This window comes from Camelus bactrianus, chromosome 10 (genome assembly GCF_048773025.1).
Source record: "Camelus bactrianus isolate YW-2024 breed Bactrian camel chromosome 10, ASM4877302v1, whole genome shotgun sequence".
In the NCBI taxonomy this organism is placed as follows: Eukaryota; Metazoa; Chordata; class Mammalia; order Artiodactyla; family Camelidae; genus Camelus; species Camelus bactrianus.
This window is the reverse complement of record NC_133548.1, coordinates 10,580,114-10,593,636: the sequence shown is the minus strand read 5'-3', so window position 1 is coordinate 10,593,636 and position 13,523 is coordinate 10,580,114. Positions and strand designations below refer to the sequence as shown.

The following is a 13,523-nucleotide window of genomic DNA, read 5'->3' as shown; positions in this document are numbered from 1 at the left end:
AACTCAGTTACGCAAAGGGAGCTTTGTGAAACCCGGACTTGGGTGCAGGTGGGGGTGAAGGAACAGGGGTACAGCGCTCTGGCTGGTTGGGAAGATGGTTGGAGGAGGAGGCGGCAGGGCAGAGGAAGCTTTACAGGTTCCTGTTTAGGAAACACACAAGCCCACACTGCCATCACTGCTGGGAGGAGGCAGGGACTGGAGCACCCGCGGTTTCTCGGGCCCAGGTCAGGGTCAGGGTCAAGGTCAGGGCACTCGTTCCTTCCTCTTGCAGTTCTAGGTCTCCTCTGACCAGCCCGACATCTTCTTCATTCAGGGTCCACGCCTCTATGGTAGATGTCTAAGGTGGGCACCATGCTGTCTCCCTCACTGCTGTGTCCCGGGTGCTCAGCGCAGCGCCTGCCACTTACCGCCGCTCAACTATCTGCTCACTTAATTATTTGTAATTAAGCTCTGATTTCTGCTATGGATGAGTCCTTGGATTTGACTCTTAAACCTTTAAAGGCGTCAGTGGGAAATGGTTTGTTAGTGTCAGAGGCCGTGTAAAAATGCCTGGGAAGGGGTTGATCCACCCATACAAAAATACAACAGGCCCCCTAAACCACAACATACACTTCCAAGTCCTTTTTCTGTGGGAGCTAATGATAACAGAGTTCTGTCAACAGCCTCTTACTCTGCGAAGATGGCCAGACCCAGGATTGTGGCTCAATAACAAAATGTGGCCCCAAAACAAAAGAATGTTTTATGACGTGATTGAATGAATGCCCCAGTCAGTAGCGTCCATGCTCCGTGAGCCCTAACAAGAGGTCACAGTGGTAGGTCAGAAGGTGAAACAAGGCTGTCACGCGTCACTTCTTGCCGATTCACGTTGCCAGCTGAAACTGCCTTTGTTGGCCAGCAACGTGTGCACAAGAAACTGTTCCTAACTGTCCCCAAGGCTCAAATGTGTTCTAATTCAATTCAGTGGTTATTCATATTACAAGAGGTTCACTAGAAATATATTAAAAAGCACAGTATACAGTTCTTGAGGGCCGCATAACTGCTCAGGATAAACTTGTCCTTTTGAAAGTAAGCTACTTCCTTTGCTGGAAATCTTACTTTTTAAGAAAGTGGGATTTTTAAAAAGACATTTTAGTCAGTGTGCTGTTTTCTACCCACTTTCAAAGCAAATGTTTAATATTTCTATCAATCTGTACTTCCTTTAGTTTAAATACAGGATAGAAACCATTGCTGGCTAGCTCTGAAAAACAGACTAATTTTGTGAAAGGAAGACAGAGAGCTGGAACCACAGGGATTTGAATCACGCAGGGTCCTTGTTCATTCAGCAATTACTAAGAGTGTCATGTGGCGTGCTGCACCGGGCTAGGACCTGCAGGGACGCAAAGATGAGTCAAAAACAACCCCTCCGCAGAGGGTTTCAGGCCTAGGAAAGATCAATTTCAGCTTTGTTTTTATCAGTTCCTTTCGCTAAAAGGCAAGGAAGCGCATGTTTCTTGCCATGTTGTCCAACACCCCCCCTTCCAGGATTAAGAGAAGAGAAGATGGGTAGCTGGGCATAAATAAATATCCAGTAAATCAGTTAACCTCTGTACTGTTGTTTTTTTTTCTTTGCTTTTCCAAAAACATTAGTAAGTCTGACTTGTGTAAGAGGTGGGAGATGCAAACGTCTGCTTCAGCCTTGAAGACATCTTACAGCAGGGGAGAGCCAGAGCTCCCAACAGTCAGGCAGGCCTGATTCTTACTGAAGGGAGTGAGGGACCAAAGAGAAGCTACATCCTGAGGCGATGCTCATTTATTTATTATATAAATATAATTCACTTAAGAAAAAAATCAACACATAGTATAAGGTGATATTTTTCAGAAAACCCGTATGCTTCTCCATGGTTGCGACATGGGAGCTACCCAAAGACTGCAGGGACTGGCCCCGGGGAGGAAAGACGAAGACGCCTCACGTCCGGGCTACACGCGTTCGGGCATGTAGAACTTGCCCCAATACCGCCCCTTGTGGGTCAGGTCGTAAGCGCTCAGCACTCTCCGTATCCCCAGCATGTTGGCCGTGGCGACGCGCTCGAAGGTCCAGGGGTTCTGGTTGTTCCGTTCCCGTTCCTCTTGATCCTTCCGCATCTTCTCCAGAGTCTCACGGCTCACGGCCTTCGCTGAGAAGGGCAGCTTGTGGGCGACCTGGTCGAGGAAGCCTTGCACCTCCTGGAATTCGCAGCGGCCACCCACCTCTACTATGAGGCGGCCCGCCTGCACGGGAGTCACGTAGTGATCGATGGCGCCTTTGCCGCCCCCCATGCGCTGCCCCATACCCTTGCGGGTGATGGGCTTGAAGGGGGCTGGCACTCGCCACAAGGCAAACATGTTCTTGGGGTCCATGCCGCGGTTGACTGTCAGGCGTATCATTTCAAAATGGCCCCAGTGGAGGTACCCACCGCCCAGTGCCTGAAAGTAAATGGAAAAATTAGAAACACGGGGATGTACACATCCTGGTGGGCTATATTCTTTCATAGCAACTGAGGCCTCGGTGATACACATGACATTGAAAATACAAGTTCTAATAAGTACCATGGAGGAAAAGCCTCGCGTACAGTAATAAATGGGACAAGGGGTGGACCCGCTTCGCTGGAAGACCTCTCTGAGGAGGAAGGTAGGGGCTAGCCAAGACGGAAGAGGTGAGTGTTCCAGGCGGAGGAGCGGCATACGCGAAGGCCTTGGCGCAGCAAATGGCTTGATGAGTCTGAGAAGAAGCCAGTGTGGCTGCAGTGGAGGGAGAGGAATGGGGGACAGGCTGTGGTTCTGAGAGGTCGGCAGGGGCTAATCATGCAGGCTGTGAGATGAGGGCTTGAAAACGTTCCTCTGGCTGCCTGATGGGAAAGAAAAAGTAGTCCATAGCCCCTTGTGTCATGACTGACATCAAGTCTTTGTAGGAGCTATCTGCTGAGTGAGGAAGTATGTGTTCCACATACTGAATCTGGATAGTTTTATTTTGACCGGAGGCTTGAGAAGACCTCATGGTCTGCTTATGGGAGACATTAGGTAGCCTTTTTCTTCTCTTGCTTTTACATTATTTTCACTCCGCAGAAAACAAAAGCCATTTATGACTCCAAATGCTTACTGGGTACTGCACATCAGTTTGAAGAGCAGCTGGTGGCAGTCTTAGTAAAACCCGTGGAGGAAGAGCCTAGAATTAACCCAAGGAGTCTATTTTGTTAGTCCCTGGCTTTCATCTGCTGGACGCTGAACTCACCAAGATCGCAAAATTGCCTTCTGTGAACTCGGTGGCTTCGGTGGAAGGTCCCCGTATGTCACTCAAGTTCTTACGTTCTCTTCTCACTTTTGGCACAAGTGGGACCCTTTCAACAAATCTAAGCTTGGGCTTTTCAGGAATGGAAACATCTAAAAGGAGCACAGACAACCAAGAGTAAGTCCAACTATGCACCTCAAAGGGTTCATTTTCTTCCTAGAAATATTTTTCATAATCAGGTCAAAGTCTCAAAGTTACTACTCAAAAATTCCAAATGTACATTAGGTTTATAGGGTGGATACTTTCATTGACACTGGAAGTTTCTGGCTGTGACAGTAGCTGATGCAAATGTTTCTGAATCTTAGCAAAGTTTTAACCTTCAAGCCAAAATGCTTTTATGAAATGCCTACTCTGTGCTTAACACTACAAAAGGGGCTGTTAGGGAAGACAGTGAGATATGACTGTCACAAAATAACACTAGGTAACATGTTTCTGGTGAAATGTCTCCTAAGTGCTGGAACTGAGCTGGATGCCTTACGCGCATTATCTCACTTAATCTTTAAAACAACTTTTTGCCTGGGTATTTCTTTTTGGGCTTCCTTTTAAAAATGTTCAAACGTTTAAAAGTTTAACATCCATGTATCACAGGGTCCAATAAAAAAATGTGAATTATCACAAAACGAACCCATAAACACACCCACATAACTATCATCCAGACCGAGAAACAGGACATTAGGCAGGCAGTATTTTTAATCTGCATTTTATAGAAGAAGAACTGCAGGCCTAGAGACATTTTATAATTCGGTCTGGGCCATCAAGTTGAAACAGCAAAGACAGACAGTATGACACTTAAGAGAAGACACCACACTGCCTCTCCGGATGTTAATAGGGTTAGTGGAAAGAATTATATATTACACACGAAAATATATTGTACATGAAAATATTTAATGCCACATTCTTGTTGGGAACTTACAACCCAGTACTCCTCTGATCAATGCTCTTTCCTTTAAATATTCAGGGGCTTTTCATTCTGAGACTTGCCCATATCCTGCAATGTGCAACAGCTTGCTGGGTGAGAGTAGGCTACAAATGCTCCATCTTTATCTAATCGGACATTTTGGGGAAAAAATTATCTTAAGTCATTTAAATATTTTTGATAGTGAAACAAGCATGACTCTATGATGGAGTCAAATATAAAACAGGAGACTTTAAGGGTTACAGAAACCGCCTCCCCCTCCCCATTTCTATATGTAGCTACAGAGAAACCTAGTAATGTTTTCTCTTGCCTTCAAGTCTGTATGGACCCCAGAGCATGAAGCAGTTTCACAATTAAGTGCAGAAGATAAGCCCTCGGAGGTCCAGCCGCACCTCCCCCTTTTGAGATTTCCAATATATTAAAAAAGGAAATGGTGAATTAGATTCCCCAAACTGTAGCTTGCTTTAAACGTTTATATCTAACAAATTAATGCTTTTCACGTAATACTGTTAAATGACTGCGTATCTGTAACCTCATTTGGAGAAAACATCAAAAGTCTAAATTTGAGGTGGGCTGTGGGCCACACACCAGTGGTAGGGTATAGGGGAGATATTCCATTACACGTCTGCTCCTTAAAATCAGGGGCCTTTTGGGGTCTCTTGTTCTTTGATTTTTCTCTAGCGTTTAGAACACTGCTAGGCATATAGTATGCCCTCAATATATATTTATTGAATGAGTGAATGGGGACCGGGGGCACAAAAACACTCCTACTTTTCAACTGCCCTCTGCTGGGCTTCATCACTGAAAAGGCTTACAAATACGAAAACAGCAGGTAAGCTCTCACCTTCAAAAGTTGGCACCGGGAGCAGCGTCTTTAGGCCAGCACTGGCGGGCGGGGCTGCCCAACAATCTACAAAGACAGATAAGTTAAACGATGAAGGCGACAAGTCCAGGGCCTGGTACGCTGTGGGCCAAGGACGCTCCTGACCGAGGTGTCTTGTGGGCTTGGGACGCGGGTTGCAGGGGCTCACAGGCTCTGGCCCTCCAAAGAGACCAGCTGGGGGCTCTGGGCGCCGACCCGCACAATGCAGGAGCGCTGTGACCCTTCTGCACGAATCTTACAGCGGGAGGGGCGGCAGCAAAGCGCAGCCCCCCGCCGCGATGCTTCAGCAACCGTCTGCAGATGGGGGCTGGGGAGGGAAGCAGGCGAGGCCTGGAGGGCCCAAGGGGACTCCTGACCTGACAAGGGTGCTCGCAGGAGGGGCGCGCCGGCGCGAGCCAGCAGCCGCCACATGGTCACGCGCGTGCGGCCGCGCGGGGCTCCCTACGGCGACCGCAGCGGACACCTCGACCCGGGAAGGGAGCGAGCGCTGCGTGCCGGAACCACCCCGAAACCGGCTTCAGCCGCCGCTCGGTCAGGCCGGAAATTGCGTTTGCGCCGGTCCACCCCGCAGAGCGTCCGGGTGGGAGGGCAGGAAACTGGAGCCTCGGGGCCTGGGTTCCGGCCTGGTGCCTACGCGTCACGCCCGGTAGCCCCTTCGGCGGTCGAGGGGTCTCGGTCCAATATGGGGTCTTTCCAGACATGAGAGAGGCAGGGCGAGGAGTTTTCTCTGCGGAATACCACTCTGAGAAAGCCTGAGTTCACATGACAAGTTAGTTTCTTACTATTAACTACATTAAGCTGCTTCTCTACCCTCCCACTCCCCAACCCCGCCAAGACGTTAGGGAAATAGGACCGACTTATCATTGCCGTAACATTTACTGGGTGCTTGCAGTGTGTCAGGCGTTGAGTACCTCATCAGTGGGTTTAGTCCTCCCAACAAATTCGTGCAATAACTAAGTCATTACACCCGCTTTCCAGGTTCCATCCCGAGGGCCACACAGCAGGAAAACAGTACAACAGAATTTGAGCGCAGCCTGTGTGATTCCAGAGGCCCCAGTGAATGGACAACATCGTAAGCGATCTCAAGTTAAAATGAAAAAAGGTATACTTATTCTGGGGGAATGTTGGGCAGCTCGTTTTTGATGGGCCTTTTTAATATTTTAGACTGAGAGAGGATCTTTTCCCAAGATTCTAGGACACAAATGGGCTTACCAATTGAGGCCGATGTCTGTTGTACTTAAATCATGCTAAATCATGCTGAATCCGTGCGTGGTCTTTCCCCAAGGATTAATTTCCTAAATGGCAACAAATAAAACCTGCTCGCAAAGCTACTGGGAGAACTCTCCCTGTCCACAGTTTCACGTGCCTCTTGATTAGTTGCGCACTGAATCACTATCAGAAGAGTTAGTGGATTTTATTGCAGCCAATCATTTCTGTACCAAGAGCAGTTCTAAAGTTAAACTGCCCCCACCCCGTCAGACTGTGTCAGATTCTTGGCTCTTCTGTGCTCCCTACTCCCCGCCATCAAAAGTGAGAGATTCAAATATGCTCAGGCATTTAAAAACCTCAAGATGAATATTGTATACTACTGTTTTGGAAGGAGAATAAAACTGCAGTATAATCACTCTTTGATTGGTCTCTAAGTCTTTTGGTGCCCTAAAACTTCTACCTCATTGTTGATTGTAAAAGAACTAAAAATTAGACCAGAGTTTTACATTTAAGTAGTAACTACAATGTCTATTTTTCTGTGTAAGAGTTGTGTTAAGTACAATGGAGGATACAAATATAAAAAACCAGTGATTCCATTCTTAATGAATTTAAATTTATGTAGGGACAATATTTGAGAATACAAATAACTAACGCTGAGATATAAGAAGTATAAATAAAGGGTTTGGAAAAATCGAAGGATGGACCTGAGGTCTTCCCTGATCATGGAAAATGATTTTCCCCTCCTTCAGTTTCTCACAGCTCTTTATTTACATGTATCTTCTGATAATTCAGTGGTAGCTATTTGTAGGAAACTGAAGTTCAGGGATTAAATAATTTGCTACATGGCTAGTATGGTGCAAAGTTGGGATAAGAACATTGATGGACTTTTATTGGCATGAGTTTGCTAAAATCTCCTAAAAGCTTGTCTTCAGATTTTCCTGAGGACTTTGTTAAAAATGTAAATAGCTGATTTTCACTTACTAAGTAACTCTAAAGGTGGGGTTTTCAGGAATTCTATTGTGAACTATCTCCACCAGTGATTCTAATGCCTACTCAAGTTTGGGAATCAGTGCTCTATGAGTACTTTGAAAATTTAAAAAGTAGAGCACAGGTACGAGGCATTGTTTCTGGATTATCCAGGCTTCTGTCTACTGGGATATTTATATTTTTTCCTCATCTGTATAAAAATTATCTAGCACCTCAGTTTTTAATCTTCTTATTTTAAAATGAAGAGATAACAGAAAACTGTAGCCCAGTCCCAGTTCTAGTTGTTGACTAAATGGCACATACACACACACGTGTGTGTGTGCATGCACGCACTCTCATTTTAATAAAAAGAATGGATTTTTACGTATCAGATTCTAACCATAATATCAAAATGCAATAAATGACTAAAGATTTTCCTCACTTCAGGAATCCCACAGAAACTTCTCGAGGGGCTAGTTAATGTTAGCTTCTTTATCAATTTAGCTTTCAGATGTGTAGAGCTCTTGTAAGAGAGCAGTAGTACCGTCTTTTTTTGCCACAATGGAAAACAATGTACGTTATATACGTTTGTATCGATAACTCCATAATGAAATATTGGAGTCATCTGCTGTTTACAAAGGGCTTTCATCTACACATAGATTATCTTATTAGAATCCTATTTTGTAGATGAGAGTGGTGGAAACAAGGCATAGAGAAGTCTTCATTCTTTCCACAAATGTCTATTGAGCATCTACCTTTTTGCCATAAGAAAAACTCATGTGTCTGCACATAATCCAGATCTTTATTTTTATTCTTTTTAACTGAAGTATAGTTGATTTACATTGTTTTGTTAGTTTCTGGTGTACAGCATAGTGATTCAGATATATATTTCTTTCTGTCTGTCTGTCTGTCTCTCTATCTATCTATCTTTCCTTTTCATGTTCTTTTTCATTATAGGCTATTACAAGATATTGAATATAGTTCCCTGTGCTATACAGTAGGACCTTGTTGTTTATCTATTTTATATTTAGTAGTTAGTATCTGCAAATCCTGAACCCCCAATTTACTCCCCCCCCCATATTCCAGAGCTTTAAAGCTAAACTAGAGTCAGTCCCAACTTAGAGAGTTACTAAAGTTTCACAAGAGAGCTATGCCCAGCATTTCACATGGTGTAACTCAACAGGCACGAGGAATGGATCAACTCCTAATTGTTTGACCAAGAAGAGGGAACAATGCCAGCTGTTGCTCATGCTTTTGTCTTGGCATTCACAGACTAGACCCCTGGTATCCATATGAATGGTTTCACTATAATAAATGATTACCAACTGTGACTTAGTCAAGTTATTGACAAGTCTATTATTATAGACCACGCTGTAATAAACATCATTATACATACCGTTTTGGTACTGTTTCTATATTTCTTTTGGGCATATTCCAAAGAAAAATTACCAGATCAAAGGGACATTCATTTAAAATCATCTTGCTTTATACGGTTGTGCAAAATTGGCCCTCACCAACTGTGTCAGAGTGCCTGTTTGTCTACACCCTTTTTGAGAAAGGGTGTCATTCTTTTAGAGCTCTGCCAGTACAAAAGGTGAAAAACCACACCCAATGTTATGTTGTTTTTGAATAACATCACTTAATTTTTATTTATTTAGTGGGGAGGAGGTAATTAGTTTTATTTACTTTTAAGTGGAGGTGCTAGGGATTGAACCCAGGACCTCATGTATGCTAACCATGTACCCTACCACTGAGCTATACCCTCTCCACCTCCAATGTTATGTTTATGCCAGGATTTTAAAATAGAATTGCTTCTGACTCAGTTTTGCCTGAGGCCCCAAGGTATGTGGTAATCCCCATACGACAGAGTGAGGTGCTGGGCCTCCCAGGCAGGACTTCCAAAGGAGCTGGTAGGAACTGGCTTTGCAATTCTCAGCCACCTACTCTCATCCTGTAAAAAGCCTTGGAAAAATGCAGAAAGACTTCTTTGGACAGAGTTGGTGTACTGTGAGTTTCACCTCCTCTATCCACCAGCTAGGGATGGGATGCGCCTTCAGTCTTAGTGAGAGACATGTCAGGGCCACTTAGAGAGCTTGGTGTGGGCTCGCTGCACTTGGAAGGAGGCTGGTGTCGATACATGCTTGGGGAAGTCTGTGTTCAGAGGCTGATCAAAGCATCCTGTGGATCAGAGTAGGGGGCTGCGGCGAGTCTATCTGCAATGAAGAGATACTTTGTTTTGGTCAGATATTTTGCACAATTGAAATGTTTTTAATTCTTATTTTTTAAAAAAATTGAATTGTAGTCAATTTACAGTGTTAGTTTCAGGTGGAGAGTATACTTTAAACTATACCCGGATCCGAGTCAATACTGTTGGGTGCTGTAACAAAGCAACCCGGAGTGGGTTTATTGCAATAAACCGAAGTTTATTGCCTCCCAGTTCAGGAGGTTAGAAGCGTGAAATGAAGGGTGTCATCAGGGCTGGTTTCTCCTGAGGGCTGTGAGGAAGGACCTGTTCGGGTCTCTCTGCTTGGCCGGTAAATGGCCGTCCTCTCCCTGTGTCTCTCCATTATTATTTTCTCTCTGTGTGTATCTGTCGTGTGTCCAAATTCCTCCTTTCTCATTAGGACGCTAGTCCTGTTGGATTAGGGCCCACCTTGATGACCTCATTTTAACTTAACATCCCCTGTAAAGATCCTTTCTCCAAATATGGCTGCATTTTGTGGAGCTGGGGATTAGGACTCCAAGTCACACTTTTTGGGGGGAGAGAAGGATACAGGTCAACCCATAACAGGTGCTGTGACAGTAAGCCATTGCAAAGGGGTCAGAGGTGAGAAGTCGGGGCAGAAAAGACCTTAAGTGATTGGTAAATGCGGAAGTGAGGAAACAGATACCCCTTGCCATGCCTCCATTTTGTTTTCATGACTCTCTCTCTAGCTGGAGCAGGGCTGAGCTGGGAGAGGGGAGCAGCTGTACCTTTAAATGCAATTCAAACAGCAAGGTCCTACTGCAGAGCATGGGGAACTACATTCAGTAGCTCGTAATAACCTATAATGAAAAAGAATATGAAAAGAATATGTATATATAAAACTGTATAGCTGAATCTTTATGCTACGCATCAGAAACTAATACTGTAAATCAACTATACTTCAATTAAAAAATGAAATTCAAATTTTTGATTATTACACAGTTTTGGACACTTTAGTTACTGAAAGCAATATATTTCCTGACTAGGAGTACAACACAACACAACTTTTTTTTTTTTAATTGTAGAGTAATGAGAAGATGCAGCTTTACAGAGTTGGTTTGGGTAAGGAGTAGCAGGGGGAACTAAAGTTGATTTCTGATCGCATTCTCTGAGTTCTACATAGTAATTTAACTTACATGCTGGTTATACTTAGTTTGCATTTTAAAAAATAACTAGTGATGTTGAACCTTTTCTCATGTCTTTGTTTCATATATTTTTACCTGTTTTCATCTCTTTTTCTGTTTTTGTGATTTGCTCCCCCTGTGTACTTGCTCTATTTTTCAGTCATACTGTTCATTTTTTTCTTATCAATTCAAAACTGCTTGTTATGTATAAGTATGTTAGCTCCTGTTTGGCTGTATATGTTTCAATTATTATTTTTTTCATTTTCCACTATGTCCTTTACATTTTGGGGGAGGGGCAGTAAAATCTGCCAGTAATTTTCTTAAGAGTTTTTGACTCAAATCAGATATGCTGAGAAGGGCCAGAGGTAGAGATCTAACATAATTCTTTTCCAAATTGAAAAATCCTCATTTAATATGTGACTTTATCATGTACTAAATTCCCACATAATTTTTAGGGGGTTCCTTTTTATATTTTATTCCATCCACATGTTCTCTCTGTTCTGAAACCAGTGCTACACTGTTTTAATTATCTTTACTTTATTATACATTTTTATATATATCTGATCAAGTTCTTCATTTTTGCACTTTGCAAAAAACATTGTGATATGTTTTGCTTTTTTGGTCTTCAAGACAAAATTGTTTTTGTTAAGTTCCATTTTCTCTCTCTTTCCAGTTTTATTTTCTTGGCCAGAAGTCTTGTTCTTCTTCTTTTTTTTTTTTTTTCATTTTAATCTCAGAATCTTTTGCACTTCTGAGCAAGATTCAAGGCTTTTTCTATTTCAAAGAACTATAGGCTTCCAGTTGGAAAGGGCTGGAAGAGTCAAGTACTTAGTTCTACCTTCTTATCAGTGTGTTATCTTCCATCATGAACTTACAACGGGTCATTCATATAGCTGATTAAAGGCAAATACAATTGCATACTCTTAATTTTATTTTGTATTGAAAACTGTTTTAATTGAGCTGTAGTTAACATACAGTATTATGTTAGTTTCAGGTATACTACATAATGACCTGATGTTTACATACAGTATGAAATAATCACCACTGTAAGTCTAGTAACCATCTGGACCCATACAAAGTTATTATGATATTATTGACCACATTCCTTATGCTGTATATTACATCCCCATGACTTATTTATTGTATATCTGAGGTTTGTACTTCCTAATTCCTTTTGCCTATTTCACCCCTCCCTTCTAGCAACCACCTGTTTATTTTCTGTATCTATGAGTCTGTTTCCATTTTGTTTTCTTTGTTAGTTTTGTTTTTTAGATTCCACAGACAAGTGTGGTATTTGTCTTTCTTTTATGACTCATTTCACTTACTGTAATACCCTCTAGACCCATCTAGGTTGTCACAAATGGCGAGATTTCATTTTTTATGGCTGAGTAATATTCCATTATCCCATAATAGTCCAGTTTATATATATATATATATATATATATATATATATATATATATATATATATATATATATATATCACATTTTCTTTATCCATTTATTTATTGATGGGCACTTAGGTTGCTTCCATATCTTGGCTATTGTAAATAATGCTGCAGTAAACATCAGAGTGTTTATATCTTTTTGAATTAGTGTTTTTGTTCTCTTTGGGTCAATACCCAGAAGTGAAATTGCTGGATCAGATGGCAATTCTATTTTAGATTTTTTTAGGAAGCGCCATACTGTTTTCCATAGTGGTTGCATCGATTTACAATCCCACCAACAGTGCATGTGGGTTATATTTTCTCCACATCCTTGCCAACGATTGTTATTTGTTGTCTGTTTGATGATGGTCATTCTGACAGGTGCGGGGTCATATCTCATTGTGCTTTTGATTTACATTTCCTTGATGATTAATGATGTTGAGCATCTTTTCGTGTACCTGTTGGTTTCTGTATATTTTCTTTGGGAAAATGTCTACTCAGGTCCTCTGGCTATTTTTAATCAGGTTTTTTTTTTTTTTTGATGTTGAGTTGTACGAGTTCTTTCTGTATTTTGAATATTAAACAGATACATCGTTTGCAAATATCTTCTCCCTTTTAGTAGGCTGCCTTTTCATTTTGTTGATACTTTCCTTTGCTATGCAAAAGCTTTTTAGTTTGATGTAGACCCATTTGTTTATTTTTGCTGTTGTTTCCCATGCAGAAGGAGACATAGTCAAAAAAAATTTATTGTTAAAGCTGATGTCAGGTCTTACATTTAAGTCTTTAATCCATTTTGAGTTTATCTTTGTATATGGTAGAAGAGGGTAGTCCAGTTTGATTCTTTTGCAGGTAATTCTCCAGTTTCCCCAACACCATTTATTGAAGGAACTATCTTTTTCCTATTGTATATTCTTGTCTCCTTTATCATAGATTAATTGACCACATAAGTGTGGTTTATTTCTGGACTCTATTCTGTTCCTTTGATCTGTGTATCTTCGCCTTTACCAGCCATGACCACTAGAGGTCATAAAAGCGCTTATTATAATCACTGAAACCCTAACTGAATGCAGTCAAGCATTCGGTGAGAGCGCGCGGGGCGGTGGAAGCGCTCACAGACTACGTTTTATTAAGACACTTCCTCAAAGCGGGATTGCAACTCGTCATAGCAGATCCATTGTTCCTTTAATTTCTATCATTAGAGCAAAAGCTGAGTGTGGGACTCACATCCCCCCCACACCCCCAACACCTTCCTTTGATTGCCCAGTTTATTGTTAAACAAGAAAACGTCATCTTTGTGTAAAATATTTTGTTTCTCCATTTTCCAGTTGCTCAATTATTATGTATTGAGTGGACAAAACTTAGAAAAGAGAGAAACAAACAAAAATCAGTCGCCATTATGCATGGATGGCCGCCATCCAGCTCCAGCATGGATGGCCCTGTAACGTTGTGTC

At 42.2% G+C, this 13,523-nt stretch overlaps 1 protein-coding gene and 1 long non-coding RNA gene across 3 annotated transcripts in view; one reads left to right on the top strand and one right to left on the bottom strand.

The window, feature by feature from the left end:
• Positions 1–1,771: 1,771 nt before the first annotated feature.
• MRPL16 (mitochondrial ribosomal protein L16) lies at positions 1,772–5,647 on the bottom strand. 2 transcript variants are annotated; one of them, XM_074371969.1, is made up of 4 exons: positions 5,460–5,647; positions 5,065–5,130; positions 3,248–3,396; positions 1,772–2,442 (listed from the first exon to the last, which is right to left on the bottom strand). In XM_074371969.1, exons 1-4 carry the CDS (start codon positions 5,512–5,514, stop codon positions 1,957–1,959), a joined length of 756 nt encoding a protein of 251 aa, XP_074228070.1. In that variant the 5' UTR covers positions 5,515–5,647; the 3' UTR covers positions 1,772–1,956. The 2 variants fall into 2 exon arrangements, with proteins under 2 accessions (XP_074228070.1, XP_074228071.1); XM_074371970.1 differs by lacking the exons at positions 5,065–5,130; positions 5,460–5,647 and adding an exon at positions 2,566–2,864 and having other exon boundaries at positions 3,248–3,384.
• Positions 5,648–5,715: 68 nt separating this feature from the next.
• LOC123617241 (uncharacterized) overlaps positions 5,716–13,523 on the top strand; it is a 46,874-nt gene continuing 39,066 nt past the window's right edge. Inside the window, exons 1-2 of the long non-coding RNA XR_006725375.2 lie at positions 5,716–5,872; positions 6,082–6,205. This is a non-coding gene — a long non-coding RNA (uncharacterized LOC123617241). The remainder of the gene's footprint in view (positions 5,873–6,081; positions 6,206–13,523) is intronic.